We start from the raw sequence: 22,600 nt of genomic DNA on the forward strand, positions 1-22,600 counted from the left end.
AGCCCTCCCTTGAAGGACCGGTTGCCCCTAACTGTCCTCACCTGCAGGCCTGGTAGCCATGAACTGCCATCCTCTTCTGGCACGGTCACCCCTAACTGCCCTCCCTAGCCTACCTGGTCACCTCTAACTGCCCTCCACTGCTAGTCTGATCACCCACAACTGCCCTGCCCTGCCTGCCATCTTGCATCCACATGGGGGTGGGCATCTTTGACCACATGAGGATGGTCACCTTGTGTGTTGGAGTGACAGTCAATTTGCATATTACCTCTTTATTATATAAGATGGTTTCTATGTCCATTTTCTTTTTTCTCCAAATTTAATAAATCTTTCTTGCTCAGATTATTACAACTGTTTCTCCCCCCCCCCCACATAGCTCCCTTCTACCCAATTCCCACCCCACCCTCTGCCTTTACCCTCCCCCCCCCCCCCCCCCCCCGCATTGTCCTCATCCATAGGTGTACGATTTAAACCAGGCTCTTCCTGCACCCCACACACCCTTTCCCCTGAGAATTATCAATCCACTCCCTTTCTTTGCCTCTGATTCTATTATATTCACCAGTTTATTCTGTTCCTCAGATTTTTAATTCACTTGATTTTTAGATTCACTTGTTGAGATATATATGTATTTGTTGATCATAATATTTATCTTTTTTCTTCTTCTTCCTCTTCTTAATACCTTTCAGCATTTCATATAATAGTGGTTTAGCTTTTTCTTATCTGTGAAGCTCTTTAGCTGAACTTCAATTCTGAATGATAACTCTGCTGGGTAGAGTAATCTTGGTTGTAGGTTCTTGCTATTCATCACTTTGAATATTTCTTGGCACTCCAATCTGGCCTGCATAGTTTCTATTGAGAAATCAGCTGACAGTCATATGGGTGCTACCTTATAGGTGACTAACTTTTTTCTCTTGCTGCTTGTAAGATTCTGTCTTTGTCTTTTGCCCTTGGTGTTGTAATTAAGATATGTCTTGGTGTAGACCTTTTTGGATTCATTTTGTTTGGAGTTCTGTGCACTTCCTGGGCTTGTAAGTATTTCTTTCATCAGGTGGGGGAAGTTTTCTGACATTATTTCTTCAAATAGGTTTTCAGTATCTCACTCTCTCTCTTCTTCTGGCACCCCCATAATGTTGGTACACTTGAAGTCCCAGAGGCTTCTTACACTATCTTCAACTTTCTGGATTCTCTTTTCTTCTTGCTTCGCCAGAGGAGTGTCCTTTGCCTCTTTGTATTCCAAATCTTTGACTTCATTCTTGTGTTCTTCTAGTCTGCTGTTGGGTCTCTGTATAATATTTTTTATTTCAGTCAGTGTATGCTTAATTTCTAGTTGGTCCTTTTTCATATCCTTGAGGGTCTCGTTAAATTTATTGGCCTTTTCTAAGAAATTCTTGAAAAACCTTATAACTGTGGTTTTGAACTCTATATTCTGTCTTTTGTTCTCCTCCATTTCTTTCGCTTGAGATCTATTTCCTTTTCTCAGCATTTTTGTTGCTTCCCTGAGTTGGTAGGATGGCTTTGTGTGTTTGGTGTCCTATATGGCCCAGTGGGTCAGCCTCCTCAGCTACCTGAGGTAGACACTCTTGGTGCTCCCCTTTGTGTACTGCGTTTTTAGCCTTGTTGTAGTTAACTCTTGATTGTTGTTGGTGTCACTGGGAGGAATTGACCTCCGGGCCCATTGGATGTGAGTATCAGCTGTGTCTACATTGGGATACTTTCTGTATTGGAGACAGTCTAATAGGATCAGACTTGCAAAATTACAAAAGCCTCTGAGCTCAGCTTGGATGGGACAGAGTCTCGGGGCTGAGCCGACAGTCTTGGCTTCCTGTCAGCCTGCCCTTGTGCCTCAGACCTCAGCCTTCCACGAATACCCTGAATTTCTGCCTGACAGTCCAGATTCCCCTTGTAAGAGCATGGGTGCCCCAGGGACTCTACCAGAACTAGGTTTCAGTGCTCAGTGCAGTCGGAACTGGAATTCAGTGCAGTCAAGAGCTTCCGACTCCTGCTGTGGAGAGGCTGCAACAGCCTCAACAGTCAGACCTCTCTGCATGCACTCACTAGCACACCTTTAGCCCTGCCTGCTGCGGCTCCCGGCTCCCCCGAGTCTCCCAGTCTTTGAGTCTCTGGGTGCCTTTCTCTACAGTCCAGACTCCACCCGTATGGGCCTGGGTCCACGGGGTTTCACCGGGATTGGGGTTCAGTGCAGCTGGGAGCTTCCTTTCCCCTCCCACCAGCCAGGCACTAGGCTGTCCTTTCTATCTGTGCACATCTCCATACCTCTGTGCTTTGTGACTCCTCTGATCAATGAGCTTTTCTCTTTCCTTCTAGTTGTAGATTTTTCCACTCATCCAGCTTTCCTGTGGTTTTGGATGGTGTCTGTTCTGTCTTTTAGTTGTTTTGAAATTGTGTGTGAGGTAGCAGCTTAGGTGCTTCATTGCTTTTTGAAAGAGAGTGGAAAGGAGGGAGGGGCTTAGAGAGAAGAGAGAGGGAGAGAGACAGAGACAAGGAATGAGAGACAGAGATCAATGTGAAAGACCCATTGACTGATAGCCTCCTGCACCCAGACCAGAGACGAGGAGCGAACCTGCAACCCAGGTATGTGTGTTTGAATAGGAATCACACGAACAACCCTTAGGTGTACGGACTCATGCTCTAACCACTGAAAGACACTGGCCAGGGCTAGTAGAGCCCTCAAAAATATGTTTTTTTAAAGTTGAATTTTTAGAGAGAGAAAAAACAATTGACTAGCTGTTTCCTGCAGACCCCCACAGGGTTTTGAGCCTACAACCCAGCCATGAGTCATGATCGAGAATCAAACTAGCCACCTTCAGATGCATGGGACAACACTCTGACAACTGAGCCACACAGGCCACGCTTGTAGTTGAGTATTTATTGCTATTGGCCTGTCGGGGTGTTGCCTGTCTGGCTATGAAGATAGACTTTGACTGCATTTTAGGAGTTTCTGTGCAGGGCTAGACCCCCACAAAGCTAATTTAACCTTACGGGGTCTGGTGTCTGCTGAGACCTCTCTCTGTGTGTGCTGATTGTGGAGCTAATTGGGGCATGCTCTGATGTTGTCTGAATCCTGCCACTGGCTGTAATGGCTCTGGGGCCATTTAGGAGGGACTCCACTGCAGGTTAATATCAGGCACTGCCTTTAACTAGCTCTGTGCTAGCTATTTGGGTCTACAAGGCAATCCACAGTTTTTGTGGCTACCTCTGCTGGGCCTGGGTATGTATCAGAGAGGCCAAGCTGTGTACGGGCCAATTTCCACCTGCACCTAGCCCGGGGGCAGGTCAGAAAAAGACCCAAGCCTTCCCAAGAACCACCTCTGCCTGCAACCTGCCTGTTAGTTTCAGTTGCTGAATGAGCCTCTGGTGATATGCTAGTTCTGTGAGGTGGGTTCCCAGTGATTCACAACATGGGGCAGCGGTTTTCATCAGATTAATCCAGATTTAAAGTCAGTGCTGAGACTACTCAGCAACGATCTCATGGTACAACCTGGTCATCCACCACTCGCCCTGTGCACATCTTTATGGTTGGGCAGGCTCTCAGGGAGTTGCCAGGAAGAGGCCAGCAGAGTTCATCAGGCCCAAACAGGTCAAGGATGGCTCTGCACAGGAATGCTAGTGCTCTTTGGGCACTTGAGAAAGAAATGAGAACTCCCAAAAATCAGATAACTCAGTTTTCCTCAGTCTGCCTGGACATTCTGGAGATTTTTCTGTACCACGGGACCAGGCTGGCTGCAGCTGCTGACAGTGTTGCAGAGTGACAGCTAAGCAGGGCTAGGTCGATGTCAGTGAGCGAGATGAAGCTAGTGGTTCTTCAATTGAGGTGGCAGGGCTCCACTGCTCTGGCCTGTTGGGGCCCAGGCCCCCTGCTCTAGCTCTCCAGGGTAGGCCATGGCTGCTCTGGCCTGTGGGGCCACTGTTTTGGGCTCTGTTGCTCTGTTGAGTGGTGTGAGGTAGTAGAAAAGGACTTTGCTTCATGGACCTCCAACTCAGCCTCTGACCCTCTGTGTGTTTTCCCTCAAGATCCCTTCTAGAAAGTCTACTTTGCAGGCCCAGGCAACAGACTCCTCAGCAGAGTGTGAGCTCTGCAGGGAGTGTGGGGTTAGTGCAGCTTTTTTTCTGATGTAGCTTGAAGGGGAATGCTCAGTGGTGTCTGTGGGTGGTGCAGGAAAGTGACTCAGCATGGAGACCCTGGTGGCTGTTCCTTCAGCTTTCTCCCCAGAGCCACACAACCCCGTCTACCCTGGAAAGACTGTGCTGAAGCCTAGAGTGAATGGCTGAGACTGAGATTTTGTGTGCTGGCTCTTTAAGAGGCACCTGAGTTTCTAGCAGACTCTTTCTGGCTTATAGAACCCCTGCTGATTTTCACAGCCATGTGGTATTTGGGTGCCTCTTTGCAGTTCAGGTGCTCTGCAATGAAGGACCCAGTGTGGGGTTGAGATTCCATGTTTTCAGAGGAGAACTCTGCAGCTGAGATATCCACCCAGATTTTCCTGTTGCATGTGAGTGTAGGACCAGCCCTATTAGAGTCTCCCCACTTCCTACCAGGGTCGATGTGGCTTCTTCTGTAAATCCTTGCCCATAAGACTAGTCTTGGTTGGTTATTGAGGTTAATTGTTCTATAGTTTAATTATAATTCCAGTTGGGACCTGAGAGGAGGTGAGTGTAACTTCCATCTCCTTCACTGCCATCTTCTTTTTTGGTCACATTTTTAAAAAATGCACTTGTAGCATGTGATCACGATTTTAAATTAATGTATGAAACAATTCTTTATCTGGTCACCAAATGTTTTTGTTCCCCTCTCTTCACTGGAGGTAAATTATGTCCAGTGAAGTCTGCCATTTTTCTGATTTCTCTCTTTACTCATCCTCAGTTACAATCCAGCAAGTAGTCCTCTAAGCCTTACTACAAATTTCCCCAACTTCGGTAATTTTCTCCTAGCTTTCTACATACTTTCTTTGCCTCAAATGAAGTGAGCTATATGATCACTTAAATTTTGATTGATTCTTCAAAAATTCCACTTGAGAAGCCTGTGCTAATTATCACACACACCTTAAATGAAAATACCCAATAACTACTCAGAGAGTCAGGAGGCTTTGCCTAGAAAGAAGTGATAAACGTTTATTCAAGAATCAGAGGGTTTGCAGATGAGAAACATAACTAGGCAATACCCAGAGTGTTCTGAAGATGAAAAAGAGATGAGTTTTTATAGTAAAAGAAATATTCTTGAAAAGAATCAGACCTGCCCTGGCCAGGAGGTTCGGTTACTTGGAGCATCCTCCTGGACACCAAAATGTTGCGGATTTGATTCCAGGTCACGGCACATCCTAGGCTGCAGGTTCAATCCCCAGTCCGAGTGTATATGGGAGCAAACCTATCGATGCTTTTCTCTCACATGCATGTTCATCTCTCTCTTCTACCTTTCTTCTTCCCTCCTTTTTTCTTTCTCTCCCTCCCATCCTTTCTCCTCTCTCTCTAAAATCAATGAAAACATATCCTAGGGTGAGGATAAAACAAATTGGTCCGAGATGGTAATTCTTAAAAGAGCAGTGCTTTGAAGACTGGTTGTTAGTTGGTTTGGATACTTGAATATTCTCTCCTTAGTCCTACAGGGGCTAATCACATGTTTGTCTGGAGGTTTGCTATACATCTACATATAAATGCAGGACTAGAACCAAGGTACATGCCATTGACCGGAATTGAACCTGGGACCTTTCAGTACGCAGGCTGATGCTCTAGAGTCTAGACATTTGAGCCAAACCAGTTTCAGCCCATTTTCTTTATGTTTGTAATGTAGCAGCTTGACTATAGTGATTCCATTGTATTTCTTTAAAAATATGTGTGTGTTTTTTTATTTTGGAGGGAAAGGGAGTGGGAGACAGGAATGGAAACATCAATGATGAGAGGGAATCATGGATTGGCTGCCCCCTGCACACCCCACACTGGGATCAAATCCACAACCTGGGCATATGCCCTGACTGGGAATTGCACCTTCACAGGCAACCACTGAGCCATGCCAGCCAGGCCCATTTTTATTTGTTTACCCTAATCCTCACGTAATATATTAGTCACTTCTCTAGAAAATGAATCAATCATCATCTCTGTTATTATTTATAGCTTAATCTTCACTAATGAGAGTAAGCATAGTTTCATAGTTGACAGAATTCTTAATTCTGCAAACTGCTCTACCTATGTATTTTGCTAATTTTTCTCTTACACAATAATTTTATAATTTAGTTCAAAAGCTTTGTATATTACACATTATTTTTTAATGTGGTTTGAAAACAATCCCTCTTGATTTGGCATTACAATAAAGTTTGGCACAGCTGCTAAATACAGTTTACATTAAGAAGTACTAAGATAGCCCTAGCTGGTTTGGCTCAGTGGATAGAGCATCAGTCTGCAGACTGAAGGGTCCCAGGTTTGATTCTGGCCAAGGGCACTTGCCTGGTTGCAGCTCGAACCCCAATAGGGGGTGTGCAGGGGGAAGCCTATCAATGATTCTCTCTCATCTTTGATGTTTCTGTCTCTCTCTCCTCTTCCCTTCCTCCCTGAAATCAATTAAAAAATAATTTTTAAAAAAAAGAACTACTAAGATATTCATAGCATGTGTTCAAAAGAACTTTTACTTCCTTAGGCTGAATAAACATTTACTGGTAAACATAAGTTGAGGTATTTTTCTATTTACTTCCTTCTTTAAGTCATAAAATCATAAGGAGATACTGAAATAATATTTACCTGAGATTTATCAGGTACTAAAAATCAATGCTGACTTCTGAGAATTGCTACATCATCTTTTCTTTAAAAAAAAAAAAAGGAAGAAAAGATATTAAACAAATGGTCATAACATCATTTTATTTTATTTTATTTTATTTTATTTTATTTTATTTTATTTTTACTTAGTTATTTTTTCCCTGGAGATGTGAGTTTTATTTGGTCTTGTCTGCCTGGAGGTTTGGTTTGCTCTTGAACGTTCCAGGGTAGAGAGAGACTCGGAAGAAACAGGATGTGGAGGTCTAGTCGGTGTAATCTCCCTCGTTTTCATCTTCACCATCCACAGACAGAGCAGCATACTTGCTTGCAGAAGTGAAGGAGGCTGGACTTTCTTCAAGTTTCTTTGGCTCAGATGAAGATAGGGAGTCTTGATCCTTTTTGCCATCTTTCCTCTCTGACTCCTTCCAGTGGTCTTTGTTCCCTCGATCTCCTGGACCACGGTTGGAGCTTCCTCTTTGGCCTTTAGGGACACTCACTCCATCACTTTATTTTCATCTTTTCTTGCTGGTCCTTCCTCAGATGGCTGAGCTGGAACCATTTTCCCCCACCACTTGTAGGGGATTCCTGCTCTGTGTCTGCGCTCTGAGATCGAGCAGGAGGGTTAGAACGTGGCTTCGCCCAAGCATTCTCCTTTGGTGGAGGGGCTGGCATTACCTTTAGAGGCTGTTCAGGCTTGGGAGGCTTAGAAGTTGGAGAGTGACAGTCTTCCTCCTTATTGAGTGTTTCATTTTCTAGAGACTTCTCTCTCTCCTTCGTGCATTTCTGCCAGATGTGGCTAGGTGCTGGTCTGTGATAACTCCCTGTCCTGGACCGTTCTGTTCCTGAGTTTCTTCACTTCGCCAGCTTGGGTGTCTCTCTCGAGGCTGCTGTTCTAGTTGTGGCTCATCCAGCTGATGCTGCAGTTTCTCCTGTTCCTTCTGTAGCCACTCCTCTACTTCTCCTTGTCCAACAGCTGTGTCAACAGGTTTTGCCCCTCCAAAGTTGGAGCCTGCTCGACTGGACTGGGAGGTGCCAGCAGAGGAATCATCTTCTTTAGGAGTGCTCAAAGGCTTTAGATTCAGTTTGGGCCTTTGGGGGGGACCTTTGTCATCACGCCTATAATCATCCGAAGGTTAATCACCTCCAGAGCTCCATGATCAATCATCACGTCTCATATCTGTCCTCATAGCGGCCCCCACCTCCTCTGTAGTCATCATCCATTCGGTAGCCACTGCCAAATGCTCTTCTGCCACTGCCTATCCTGGAACCATAGCCTCTATCATAGTCTCTGCTGCCTCTCCCACCATAGTGATCCTGGCCACTATATCCATCTATATCCAGGATCAAGATAATTGTCTTGATACCCATCATGGTACCTATCTGAATTACAACCATCTTGATCTCAATACTTATCTCCAAAGTATCATCACCTCTTCTAGATGGATAGTCATCAAAGCTGTCTGTGGCAGGATGGGCCCTCCAGTCTGTATCTACTTCGTCAGAATCCTGATTTCTATTTCAGCCAAAAGAACGAAAACCCCTGTCTATCCTGGGCTTGATTAGCATCGTCCACTTGAATTCTCCTGTTACCTAGAGACTCTTCATTGTGTCTCAGGGCATTGAACAGGAATGCACAAAGGAGAGAGAGAAGTCTCTAGAAAATGAAACACTCAATAACCAAAACCTTTCAACCTCTCTGGATTGCTGGGTTCTCCTGATAAACGCACTGCACTGATCTGAGGCCGCCGTGTTGGGAGAGGGAGAGAGAACACAAAGGCCATAAAATCATTTTAAAGCATAGACAACAAGTGCTTCTATTTACGTTCTTCTTTAGGTCATAAAATCACAAAGGGATTCTGAAGTAATATTTACCTGAGATTTATCATGTACTAAAAATCAATGCTGACTTCTGAGAATTGCTACATCATTTTTATTTCAAAACAAGGAAGAGAAGACATTAAACAAATGGTCATGAAATAATTTTAAAGCATAGACAATAAGCAAGGCATGGGGATGCAACAGTATAGTATAGTCCGGACCCCCACCCTCCTCTGCCTTCCCTCAGAGGCTTGATGATATGATTGATGCTTCTTAGTATCTGGATCTATTTTTCTTCATCAGTTTATGGAGTTGATTATATTCCACAAATGGGTGAGATCATGTGATATTTATCTTTCTCCAACTCGCTTATTTTGCTTAGCATATTGCTCTCCAGGTCCATCCATGCTGTTGCAAATGGTAAGACTTTTTTCTTTCTTTCTTAAAAAAAAAAATAGTTTTATTGATTTCAGAGAGGAAGGAAGAGGGAGAGAGAGAGATAGAAACATCAATGATGAAAGAGAATGCCTGTTTGGCTGCTTCTTGCATGCCCCCTACTGGGGATGCACCCCACAGCCCAGGCATGTGCCCTTGACCTGAATTCATCTGGGACTCTTAAGTTTGCAGGCCAGTGCTCCATCCACTGAGCCAGGGCAAGAGTTCTTTCTTTTTTAACAGCAGTGTAGTATTCTATTGTGTAGATGTACCACTGTTTTTTAATCCACTCATCTGTTTAAGGGCACTTAGGGTGTTTCCAAATCTTAGCCATTATAAATTGTGCTGCTATGAACATAGGGGTGCACATATCCTTTCTGATTGGTGTTTCTGATTTCTTGGGGTATATTCATAGAAGTGAGGTTATTGGGTCAAATGGAAGTCCCATTTTTAATTTTTTGAGGAAACACCATACTGTTTTCCACAGTGGCTGTACCAGTCTGCTTTCCCACCAGCTATGTATGAGGGTTCACTTTTCTCTACATCCTTGCCAGCACTTGTTGTTTGTTTATTTGTTGATGTTAGCCATTCATTGTCATTTTCATTTGCATCTCTTGGATGATTAGTGACATTGAGCATTTTTTTCATATGCCTCTTGGCCTTCTTGTATGCCCACTTTTGAGAAGTGTCTATTTAGGTTCTTTGCCCATTTTTCGATTGGATTGTTTATCTTCCTTTTGTTAAGTTGTATGAGTTCCCTGTAAATGTTGGAGATTAAACCCTTATCAGTGATAACATTGGCAAATATGTTCTTCCATGCGTGGGCTTTTTAGTTGTTTTGCTGATGGTTTCTTTTTCTGTGCAGAAGCCTTTTATTTTGATGTAGTCCCATTTGTTTATTTTCTCCTTAGTTTCTATTGCCCTAGGTGCTGTATCAGTAAAAGATATTACTACAAGTTATGTCTGATGCTTTGTTGCCTGTGGGTTCTTCTGAAATTGTTATGGTTTCCTGTCTTATGCATAAGTCATTTCCCCATTTTAAGTTTATTTTTGTGTATGGTGTAAGTTGGTGATCTAGTTTCATTTGTTTGCATGTATCTGACTACATTTCCCAGCACCACTTATTGAAGAGACTGTCTTGACTCCATTGGATGCTCTTGCCTCCTTTGTCAAATATTAATTGAGCATAATGGTTGGAATCAATTTCTGGGTTCTCACTTCTGTTCCATTGGTCTATATGTCTGTTGTTGTGCCAGGACCAGGCAGTTTTGAGAAGAGTCATACAGCTTGATATCTGGTATTGTGATTCCTCCAACTTTGTCCCCCTTTTCTTATTTGACTCTTTTCTTCAAACTCGACTACATTCGTTGACTTTCATGCTCTGCAGTGTCTAGGAGAAGATTATTTTACTGTTTAGTCTGTGGTTTCAATTAACCTTTGGATAAGATACTTCATACATCCCATTACTGTAACTTCTAACGTGATCACCAAAGAGATGAATATAGATACCATTATTCTTTTCCATTTTCTGAACTATTGCTCTAGTACAGTGTCCACAAATTGGGGCTCACTAGCCACATGTGGCACTTTGGCCCCTTGAGTGTGTCTCTTCCACAAAATACCATGGCCTAGGAGAGTATATATTTTTTTAATTTTATTTTATTAAATTATTATCTGTGTACATATTTTACCATTTCCCCCCATACATACCTACCCTCCCCAGAGTTTTGTGTCCATTGGTTGTACTTATATGCATGTATATAATCCTTCGGTTGATCTCTTATCTCCCCCAGATCTCTTTCCTCTCCCCGCAGTAATTTGACAGTCTGTTTATTGCTTTACTGTCTCCATATCTTTTGGTTCATCAGTTTATAATGTCCTTTATTATCCATAAATGAGTGAGGTCATATGGTGTTTCTCTTTCATTGACTGGCTTATTTCACTCAGCATGATGTTCTCCAATTCCATCCAGGTTGCTGCAAATGATAAGAATTCCTTCTTTTTTATGGCAGCATAGTATTCCATTGTGTAGATATACCATAGTTTTTGGATCCAATCATCTGCTGACGGGCACCTAGGCTGTTTCCAAATCCTAGCTATTGTAGATTTTGCTGCTATGAGCATAGGGGTGCATATATCCTTTCTGATTGGTGTTTCTAGTTTCTTGGGATATAATCCTAGAAGTGGGATTACTGGGTCAAATGGGAGTTCCATTTTCAGTTTTTTGAGGAAACTCCATACTGTTCTCCACAGTGGTTGCACCAGTCTGCATTCCCACCAGCAGTGCCTGAGGGTTCCTTTATCTCCGCAACCTCGCCAACACTTGTGGTTTGTTGATTTGCTGATGTTGGCTATTCTGACAGGTGTGAGATGGTACCGCATTGTTGTTTTGATTTGCATCTCTCGGATAATTAGTGACTTTGAGCATGTTTTCATGTGCCTCTTGGCCTTCCTTCTGTCTTGTTTTGAAAATATTCTATTTAGGTCCATTGCCCATTTTTTAATTGGATCATTCATTTTCCTTTTATTTAGTTGTATAAGTTTTCTGTAGATGTTGGAGATTAAACCTTTATCAGTGATAACATTTGCAAATATGTTATCCCATACAGTGGGCTTTCTTGTTATTTTTTTAAATATTTTATTAATATTTCACAGAGAGGAGGAAGGGAGAGAGATAGAGAGCTAGAAACGTTGATGAGAGAGAAACATCGACCAGCTGCCTTTTGCACACCCCCTACCTGGGATGTGCCTGCAACCAATGTACATGCCCTTGACCGGAATCGAACCTGGGACCTTTCAGTTCGCAGACCGACGCTCTACCACTGAGCCAAACCGGCTTCGGCGCTTTCTTGTTATTTTGTTGATCGTTTCTTTTGCTGTAAAAAAGCTTTTTATTTTGATGTAGTCCCATTTGTTTATTTTCTCTTTAGCTTCCATTGCCCTAGGGGCAGTATCAGTGAAGAAGTTCTTTTGGCATATGTCTGAGATTTTGCTGCCTGTGGATGCCTCTAGTATTTTATGGTTTCCCGTCTTACGTTTAAGTCCTGTATCCATTTTCAGTTTATTTTTGTGTATGGTGTAAGTTGGTGATCTAGTTTCATTCTTTTGCATGTATCTGTCCAATTTTTCCAACACCATTTATTGAAGAGACTGTCTTGACTCCATTGTATATTCGTGCCTCCTTTGTCAAATATTAATTGAGCATAGTGGTTTGGGTTGATATCTGGGTTCTCGATTCTATTCCATTGATCTATGTGTTTGTTCTTGTGCCAGTACCAGGCTGTTTTGAGAACAGTGGCTTTGTAATACAGCTTGAAATCTGGTATTGAGATCCCTCCTACATTATTCTTCTTTCTCAGGATTGCTGTGGCTATTAGGGATCTTTTATTGTTCCAAATGAACTTTTGGAGAGTTCTCTATAGGTCAGTGAAATATGCCATTGGTATTTTACTTTTTACTTTTTTTAATATATTTTATTGATTTTTTTACACAGAGGAAGGGAGAGAGATAGAGTTAGAAACATCAACCAGCTGCCTCTGGTTGGGGAGGGGAGGGGAGAGTGAGAGAGGAGGGGACGGGAGGGGAGGTGGGAGGGGAGGGGAGGGGAGAGGGGAGAGGAGGGGAGAGGGGAGGGGAGGTGAGAGGGGAGGGGAGGTGATAGGGGAGGGGAGGGGAGAGGGGAGGGGAGGGGGGAGGGGAGGGGAGGGGAGAGGGGAGGGGAGGGGGGAGGGAAGGGGAGGGGGGAGGGGAGGGGAAAGGGGAGGGGAAGTGAGAGGGGAGGTGAGAGGGGAGGGGAAGTGAGAGGGGAGGTGAGAGGGAAGGGGAGGGGGGAGGGGAGGGGAGGGGAAAGGGGAGGGGAAGTGAGAGGGGAGCTGAGAGGGGAGGGGAGGTGGGAGGGGAGGGGAGGGGAGAGGGGAGAGGAGGGGGTAGGGGAGGGGAGGGGAGAGAAGAGGGGACGGGAGGGGGGAGGGGAGGGGAGGGGAGAGGGGAGAGGAGGGGGGAGGGGAGGGGAGGGGGGAGGGGAGGGGAGGGGAGAGGGGAGAGGAGGGGGGAGGAGAGGGGAGAGGAGAGGGGAGGGGAGGGGGAGGGAAGGGGAGGGTAGAGGAGAGGGGAGGGGGAGGGGAGGGGAGAGAGAGGGGGAGGGGAGCGGAGGGGGGAGGGGGGAGGGGGGAGGCGAGAGGGGAGGGGAGGGGAGGGGAGCGATGGCTTTAAGTTCTAGGAATGTCTTTTTATTTTTGAGATATGTCTTATCTGCTGAGAGATTTGGATTGAGGAGGATTGAGAAAAATGGGATCAGAGAAATTCCCAGAAGCACTTCAAAGATTTCTTGTGGAACACTTATCCCAGAACTCTCTGTGTCATATCTTAGTATCTGAGACATCACTACTGGCACCACGAGCACAAAAGATAAAGTTGAATGGAATACTCCATGGGAAGTGGACTGAGTTGACCAATATCATCAAAGACAGGGCAATTATTTTGAGTTTGTTTAGCAGGGCCACCAGGTAGAGTTGGCTAGGTTATTCCAATCAGAAGACCACCAGCCAAGGGGAAAGTAGATATGAAATCTAACTCATGTTCTGCTGACCAAGCCAAGGGCCCCAGGATAGTTTTCATCCACTTAGTGCAAGAATTACCTAATTCCCTAAAATATGATGAGGTCCTAGGATCCATAAACAAAATGCAGAAGGGACCAAAATGAAGACAGAAAAAATGAAAGGAAAAGATTGTGCCTCATCAAAACTCAAGAGTGTATAAGTAGTGTTTGGGGGGGGGGGGAGAATTTTATTCCAGAGTGAAATGAAACCCAAAAGAAAGGCTGAACAGTGCCATTAGCAATATGTTGCCACTTCAAGGCTTCTGGATGTTAGGTTGGAGGAAGACTAAGGAAAGAAGCATTTCAGTTAAGAAGGTTGGAGTTGAAGAAGAAGCTGTGGCAATGGACATGGTGAGAGATCATGTGATTGATGCCCAAGGTAGTCCTTGTGGAGAAAGAGGCTATTTCCAGAAGACTTTCTTAAATCTGCCATAGTCTATTTTTATGAATAATCTCTCCTAAGTATGTCTCTTAAATTATTCTCCAGACTTGCTAAGAGGCTGGTTATCAGAGCCCTTAAAATAGTCATTCTGACATCTAGGCAGGAACTCAAAGAAGCTGAGAAAGGAGGGTGCATGCTATTGACGCAGAGTAACAATTCTAAAGAAAACGGTAGATATGAACCTGGCTGGTTTTCAGATATGAAGCGAAGCAGTGGCTGCTATACATCTCCTGTGGCTGCCTGTTAAAATAGAATTGTGGGTTGCATCTTTATGTCTGTTTCAGCATCTATGTCTGCCATGTATGAGGCAGTATTTTGTCTCTTTAGTGCACATATTAGGAGGAGTTTATACTCAGTTCACTTCATGAGCACCAGGCCCTGGTTTTGATGATGAGATGCTGGACTTGTGTCCCAGGCTTATTCCTGTAATTGTATTACATCTGAAAATTCCTTAGAAAGTGGTCTGTGTTTTGGATATGTGGGAAGTATGAATGTCTCTGGGACCTGACGGTGGAGCAGTAGCTAGTCTCTTAGGATGATTTCTATGAACCACAAGTCAACATACCCATGCCCTAGTGTAGTCTCCTCCACATTATTATGGCTGTCTCTCTGTCTTTCTGTCTCACCTTTGAACACTAGGATGTGAAGGGAGTGGCAATGCATGGCTTCTAGAGTTAGGTCCTATCATACCTTGCATCTTCTGCTTGGGCCTTTTCAAGGAATCACTATGGCAGCCATGAAACCTAAGTGAGCTGATGAGGTCTAAGACAGCTATGAAGGTTGTGTGAAGAGAAACAACCATCAAGCCCCCAGCTCTTTCATCCAACTCAAGTGAAGTGTGAGACATGAGGAAAGCACCCATCAGAAAACTCTACTTCCCACTACAATCTGATTAATGCCACAAACTATACTACCAACATGAGTGCAGGACACTGCAAACCTGGGAGACATAATAATGAGTTATTGTTTTACAACAATGTATGTTGGAGAGGTTTGTTATTCTGCAACCATTCTGTGGGCCATCACAACAGTGTCAGGTCACTGCATCATGTGTATAAATTTCCTTGTTTTAACAACAATTTTATCCTCCCTGGTCTACAATCATAACAGTTCATTACCAAACATGTCCCAGATTTCTGCCCACATAACTCCAAAAAATCTTGCAATTGTTTGAGTACAAGAAAAAAGAGATTCTTTGAGGTAAATCTTTTTGGTTTTCCAACTACTTCTGGGATGAAAACTTTTTAAGTGCTGGCCTTGTCATTTTCTTTATTTTCCCCAGTGCAGCTCACACAGAGCCAGGCACAGTGATAATATATATTAAACATCCTTGGAATAAAAGATTTAAGAAATCTCACCTGATTGCTCTCCAAATACAAAGTTCCTTCCCCAACTACCAATTAGAGCTTTGCAGCTTGAGCCAGATATCTAATATCTTGGTTTAGTTGTCTGAAATTGGGGAAGGATTTTGCTTTAGAGTGTCCAGAGTGTCTGACATATCCTAAGTACTACATAAGGATATTGTCACCAATGTCTTCTCAGACATCTCATGACCCTGTCCATCACTCCTTGTGTCTGAGAAGTATTTATCCTTTGATTTCTTGACCTCTCCCTCAGTACTCTCATGCCCCTTTTAATGTTGAGCACTTAATATTTTTTCTCTTTTTCCCTCAGAAACACGAAGCAAATCTTTTTAAGTTCTCAGGAGTTTAATGACCAAGTGTGGGGGAAGGGTGAGAACCCATGTTGTTAGCGAGCTCTGGCAATCACAGCATCACTTATGTGGAGGGATCTCCTTGACAATGGGAATTCTGGTCACATCCTTCTCTACTGGACAACCACGGAAGTCAGGGAGACATCTCTCCACACCTGGATCATCTTCACACTATTTGGCGGGAGTCGATGGGAAAATGTGTAACACTGACGGCCATTTACCTTTATCTGAAAGGGAAAATGTATCATAAATATAGTATGCTACCAAATAAACTTACCGACTTTCTTTCTACTTCTGCTCTATAGACACACCATCCACCCAGAAACTCTCCATCACACTTCAAAAGCCAGTAGATGTGCTTTTTTGTGTGTGTGTGTGTGCTTTTTTTAAAAATATATTTTATTGATTTTTTACAGAGAGGAAGAGAGAAGGATAGAGAGTTAGAAACATCGATGAGAGAGAATCATCAATCAGCTGCCTCTTGCACACCCCCTCCTGGGGATGTGCCCGCAACCAAGGTGCATGCCCTTGACCGGAATCAAACCTGGGACCTTTCAGTCCACAGGCCGACTCTCTATCCACTGAGCCAAATCAGTTTATGCAGATGTGCTTCTTTTTATAACCTACATTCTGCCACTATTTCAGACAGTTGTTCACTCTATTTTCTGTGATTCTCTTATTCCTCCACTGAAAAGCTACCACTTTCTGTTGCATTGTCTATGTCGGCCAGATCTTCCTTCTAGCTTAGGAGATTCTCATGGCCAGGAACTGTGTCTCATGAATCCTGAGTGTCTGTATTCTTTCTTTCTTTTTCTTTTTTTTAATCCTCATCTGAGGATATTTATTTCCATTGCTTTTTAGACAGCGTGGAAGGGGAGGGAGAGAGAGAGAGAGAGAAACATCAATGTGAGAGAGACACATCAGAGCCAAATATCGTACTTGCAAGCCAAGTATGTGCCCTTGACTGGAATTGAACCCAGGATCCTGTAGTCTGAGGGCTGACACTCTATCCACTGAGCCAAAAGGGCTACTAGGGCTTCAATATTCCTAAAGAGGTAGAATTGTACATATGATTTTAAATGAGGATTATTTAAATAAGCTTAAAGCATATGAAAAGATAGCTGGCTTCAATCATAATAAGATGTTAGTTTTTATTTCTCCATTTATAAAGGTCAGAATTTTTAAATATATGCTTCATTACCATGGCTATAAAAAAAAGTCAAATTTTTAAGGTCTTAGTTTTTCAAATTAAAATTGCACACACTTTTCCAACCAGCTTTTCCATTCCTCTGAATATGTTCTTTCATATAAGCATTGAGAGGTTGATAATGACAAAAATGTTATATAGAATACAGCTTCATTCATGAGAGCAAAATATGGAAACCACCCAAATGTGCATGAATAAGGGTCAAGTTAAATCATTCTGAGAATGCTTCTAGCGGAATGATTTCTCTAACATACATTTTTTATTATTTTTTATTTTTTTATGTATTTTTAAGTCCTCACCGGATGATATTTTTTCCATTAATTTTTAAGAGAGTGGAAAAGAGAGGGAAAGACAGAGAGAAATATCAATGTGAGAGAAACCCATCGATTGATTGTCTCCTGCACAAGCCATGACCAGGGCCAGTACAGGGAGCAGCTTGCAACCTAGATATGTGTCCATGACATGAATAAAATCCAGGACCCTTCTGTCTGCAGGCCAATGCTCTATCCACTAAACCAAACCAGCTAGAGCAGTGGTCAGCAAACTCATAAGTCAACAAAGACAAATATCAACAATACAACAATTGAAATTTCTTTTGAGAGCCAAATTTTAAACTTAAACTTCTTCTAATGTCACTTCTTCAAAATGGACTTACCCAGGCTGTGGTATTTTGTGGAAGAGCCACACTCAAGGGGCCAAGGAGTTGCATTTGGCTCACGAGCCACAGTTTGCCGATCACAGAGCTAAAGCATCTAACATACATTTTTTTTTACAACAAATAAACTCTAGTACTCAATGTGTGATTACTAGAAATACTTGTAACATCATTTATTTAAAAAGAAACAAAAGCATACACAGATACATGATGATAGATGATAGAGAGATTGAAAGATAGATAGATAAGTAGATGATAGAGTTGTACAAGCATATAGTATTTCTGTAAAGAGCACAAAAGGACTAGTAACTGTTGCTCTGGAGAGAGGGACTGGATTTAGGAATGTAAAAACACTCAATTGTAAACTAATTATAATTATTTATATGCATATTTTAACAAACTCCTACATGAAAACTGAAAGAATGATAGCACAGGTAGAAAACTTGGCTGCAATTGAAGGAGGAAATTTTCCACAGTGGAGAAGAAGGCATGTGTGCTGATCTTGACCTGAGCATGGCAGTACAAACAGAGGGTGCTCTGTGATGAGAGGGGCAGGAGATGAACCACAAGTGACTGTGAGGGCCAGGCCAGGGAGAGCTGTGTGCTCCTCTGACAGCCCTGACAGCCCATGTAGTGGATGCTCCTGGGTACACTCACCTGGTACTCATTTTGAAGCACCGAGATGCACAGCTCAAATGGCTGGCCATCCACAAAAGGCATACCCTCGTATTTCTCCTCTGCTTTCCAGTCCCCAAACTGACGGCTGTTCATCACCACACAGTTGCCAAAGTACACTCGGAAAGAGAAGGCGATGTCTGAGTCCTCTTGAGTTCCAGTGTGGAAATCCACCTGCAGTTCTGGGCTCATGCTGAAGGCAAAGCACAAAGCATGTGGAGCAGGACCCTTCTTCATAGGGCCCACTTTTCACACACACACACACACACACACACACACACACCCTTCCCAACTCCTGCTGGGGGAAGCAAGGCCTTCCTGGGTGACACTGCAGTACGTGACCCTGTGGGCTGCTTCAGCTTGTCCTGCCCAGACTGGAGAGATGCCTCATCTCTTTTTTTTCTTTTCTTTTCTTTTTTTAAATATATTTTATTGATTTTTGTACAGAGTGGAAGGGAGAGAGATAGAGTTCGAAACATCAACTCCTACTGGGAATATGCCCGCAACCAAGGTACATGCCCTTGATCGGAATCAAACCTGGGGCCCTTCAGTCCCTAAGCCGACACTCTATCCATTGAGCCAAACCGGTCCTAAGAGATGCCTCATCTCTTAGCCCAGGTCTCACACCGAGCAGCAGTCACTGGCCTGGGGTTACTTTTCATGCCCTGGAAATACTGCTGTGTCCTTTGATGACAGACCCCAATTCCAATGTCTGAGTGACCCCAGCCCCCAGACTTCAACACTTACCCACAGACATGCACCTGTAGGTTTTAATCCTGGCACCAGATGGGTCTCCAGGAACTGCAACTGCACTGTGCTACCATTATGTTAATTACGCATTTCAGTACCACTCATGCATGAAGTGACCTCCAAAGCTACAATAACCTCAGTTCTTCGTTTTCCCACCATAGGCCACAGAGTACTCACATGAAAGACATGGCAGGTGTCCCTTTGATTGTCACTGAAGAACCAATGTTCAAGGATGTAAGTTTTGTGTATGGGACCTGCCATGGGAGAAGAGAGTGGATGAGAGGGACAAAGCCAGGTGTGGTCTCCCTCCTACAACACCCAGTGGCAAAGCAGGATAAACATCAAAGGACAAACTCTGAGGGCCCCCTTCTCCCCCCCTCATCACAGTCAGGACCCTGTGTCCATGAAGAAATGAGAGAATTGTCATTGAAAGCAAGCTTTCAAGAACCAGGCTTCCTGGATTCTAATTAGGCCTCTTACTAGCAGTGAGACTATAGATCAGTTACCTGAATTCTCCTTGCCTTTGTCTCCTCAGTAGAAGGAGGATTATCAGAAATTCCTACTTCAGAGGGAGCTCTCAGTAACACATGAGCTAGTAGATGTAAAGCCTTTAACCTGATCACTGGTATGTATGGGGTCTAAACAGGGGTGACCTGGCAGAAGGGAAGGGCCCTTTCTGAAGTACCACCCTCTGATCATTTTCCATCTGAAACTGTAGAGACAAGACAAAACTATAACAATATAAATAGTCACGTCGATGAAAAATATTTGTTAAAGGAGAGGGCAATGAGAATGGAAAAGGAGACACCTGTGTGTGGGCTATATATGCAACAGAATTTCAAGGACATGCATGTTCTTTCAGGAACGTGCACAAGTCACTGAGGACACAGCCAGTACTGCACACAGGGTCGGGGGCAGTAACTGAAGAAAACAATGAAAGAAACCTACACATTGTCCATTGGTATCTACTGTTAGCTTTGTCTGGACTGAGGCTTATTTTGTTCCTTCCATCTTCAGGTGATCCATTCCCTGAAACCAAATCCCACAACCACCTTCCCCAGAGAGCCAGGTCACATTTTGTTGTTGTTGTTGTTGTTGTTGTTGTTGTTGTTAGGACAAAGGAAGGACTGGCGTGGGGAGGAGACCTGAGGCAGGAGCAGGGGTCACCATGTGCTGACCTAGACAGGAGATCCCCTGCCCCACAGTCTGAGTTCACCTCCCCCAGGTTTCTTGAGAAGAGGCATCTGAGGACTGACTCATTCTGCTCTCATTAGTGCTCAGGGAGGAGTCCTGGGAAACCCACACTCCCCAAGACTCCAATTCTGCCCACCAGGAGCCACAATGATACACACAGAAAGACATACCGTTACTTAACAGTCACTACCATGTAGGGGAGAACACTCACATGCAGACACAGCTACAAACATCCACACTTCAACACACAGTCACAAATTATCACACACAGAGAGAATCACACAAAGTCACATTGAGACATGGGACTCACCATATCACATACCTGCCAACATTCCCTACTGGCATGCACAGTTACTCAACCTATGCCCCAGCTGCATCACTCTCTCTCTCTCTCTCTCTCTCTCTCTCTCTCTCTCTCTCTCTCTCTCTCTCTCTCTCTCTTTCTCACACACACACACACACACACACACACACACACACACACACGATACTCCACCAGTCATGAACACAAATGTACAATCTCACCCTTGCACCACACACACAGTCCTTCATCCCAGTCAGCTGTCTATTTCCCACACAAAGTCACAGTGTCTCAACAGAGTTCACACTCAGTCAGACACCATCAAATGCTGGCATTGGATTACACTGGCCCAGGGTCAACACAAGATTCCCCATCAGGATTCCATCATCATATGCCCAGGGTCTCTCTTCCACACATTCACAACTGCTAAATGCCCCAAATATTTTCATCTTAAACTATCTTGCACTCTTTCTTCCTTCCTTTATGGGACCTGGGATCACTAAAGTCTGTGTCATTTCTACTCACCTGTACCACTGCCATTGTTGCGTCTTCTGCTGGGCAGCTCTTCGTAACTGTGTCTAGTTGTGTGTGAGCTCTGTGAGCGGCAGATTATAAATAATTCCTGGAAGCCCCACCCTCTGGATTCATTCCAGTTTCTAAGCCTCTTCTAGAAAGATTTCCAGCATGAGAAGCGGTGGAGTATCACAAATAGAATCAATCACTACGTGTGTCTGGACCTGTCCTTGAATAGGATGTGTTTGTGATGAGTAGAAATTTCAGTGAGGAAATTGTGGGTGAGGAAGGAGTTGCAGGGAAAATGCACAAATAAGGATGATGTAGTGAGTGTGTGAGTGGGTCTAAAGGCCAGCTTACATGCCTCTCACTCAGTATGTATACAATAGCATGGAACCCACCCAAAAGATACACATTCTTCTTACTGGAACAATGGCAAAGAATTGGTCTTCCAGGAGGTAAGGACTGTCTTCTGCAGGTCTGGGGAGAGCATGGACATTGGTCCTCAGCAGACTTGGAGACAGAGGTAGAGAAAGTTTTTGTGTCACCTCCAGTCCCCTGTAGGACCCTTGCCTCTGCCCATGCCAATAGTGCATTGTTCTCTCACACACCTGGAATCCAGCCACACCTTCTCACATCTTCCTGGGCATCCATGTCAATCCAAATGAGCCCCTGTTTCTCCTTTAGATTCAGAGAAAACTGTGAGTACCTTAAATTCTACTCTGATTTCCATGTTCTTTGGTTCTAGGCCTGTCTGAGAACAGGCACAAGAACAGGTGATGGGACTCGAGTGACATTTCATTCTTTACCTGTGGTGGAGGACTGAGGAACCTTTTCAAGTTCAAAGCCTGAAATGGGAACTTGAAGCAGGGACATATTCAATGTAATCATCATTGACACAAAATCGTGTTTTCGTTGCCTGCACACTCAACAGTTCATTTCATCCAGTGAGGCTTCTTTCTCCCTAGGGCTCTGAAGAGATAGCGAATAGAGGTCTTTCCGCCACGGGGGGCAGCAAATGGGGTCATTCCCAGCCACTCAGGGTTCCTGCAGAGCAGCTGTCCCTGAGCATCCTCTTAAGGTTATTCCCAAAGATGCTTGTGCCCTGAAAATCCTCAGGAGGGTTGGTGTATATGTGATAACTATAAGGCACTTACTTGTATGTGTTCTATTTATGTATTTATTTAGATGGGGAATCAAGTTATGGAATCAATATAAGGCTAGAACCTGAGAAAGACACTGTTAAAAAAAAAAAAAAAAAAAAAAAAAAAAAAAAAAAAAAAGCTGTTCTTCAGTCTTACTCTGCCAAATGTGGCCTCATCTGTGGGAGTTTTGGAACTGAAAGAGAGACTCGCTGAGTAAATACAAGTGGCAAGTCATCATAAGGAAGTTTCAGCTGATTGTGCTTTGTCATTGTTAAATCTGAGATTTGTGGGGGCTTTTCAGGGTGAGGTTTTGCAGTCTCCCATGAAGAAATCATGACAGGTAGGAGGGGTGGGATGTTTCTTCCATCTTTTAGACACTGTAGTCAGAGCTGGGA

At 43.8% G+C, this 22,600-nt stretch overlaps 1 protein-coding gene and 1 pseudogene across 2 annotated transcripts; both read right to left on the minus strand.

Annotated features, from left to right (window-relative positions):
- Positions 1–6,919: 6,919 nt before the first annotated feature.
- LOC118702253 lies at positions 6,920–10,592 on the minus strand (annotated as a pseudogene).
- Positions 10,593–15,741: 5,149 nt separating this feature from the next.
- Positions 15,742–21,143, minus strand: LOC118702254 (galactoside-binding soluble lectin 13-like). 2 transcript variants are annotated; one of them, XM_045570875.1, is made up of 4 exons: positions 21,073–21,133; positions 19,230–19,306; positions 18,285–18,495; positions 15,742–15,992 (listed from the first exon to the last, which is right to left on the minus strand). In XM_045570875.1, exons 1-4 carry the CDS (start codon positions 21,085–21,087, stop codon positions 15,879–15,881), a joined length of 417 nt encoding a protein of 138 aa, XP_045426831.1. In that variant the 5' UTR covers positions 21,088–21,133; the 3' UTR covers positions 15,742–15,878. The 2 variants fall into 2 exon arrangements, with proteins under 2 accessions (XP_045426831.1, XP_045426830.1); XM_045570874.1 differs by lacking the exon at positions 15,742–15,992 and having other exon boundaries at positions 17,988–18,495; positions 21,073–21,143.
- Positions 21,144–22,600: the final 1,457 nt, after the last annotated feature.

Source organism: Pipistrellus kuhlii, unplaced genomic scaffold (assembly GCF_014108245.1).
Source record: "Pipistrellus kuhlii isolate mPipKuh1 unplaced genomic scaffold, mPipKuh1.p scaffold_m20_p_38, whole genome shotgun sequence".
NCBI lineage: Eukaryota > Metazoa > Chordata > Mammalia > Chiroptera > Vespertilionidae > Pipistrellus > Pipistrellus kuhlii.

Bases quoted from the DNA above. Each gene is read 5' to 3' on its own strand.
- LOC118702254 (XM_045570874.1), bottom strand. The intron at 18,496-19,229 runs GTGAGTACTCTG...CTTTGCCTTCAG, and splicing joins ACACCTGCCATGTCTTTCAT to CATGAGCCCAGAACTGCAGG.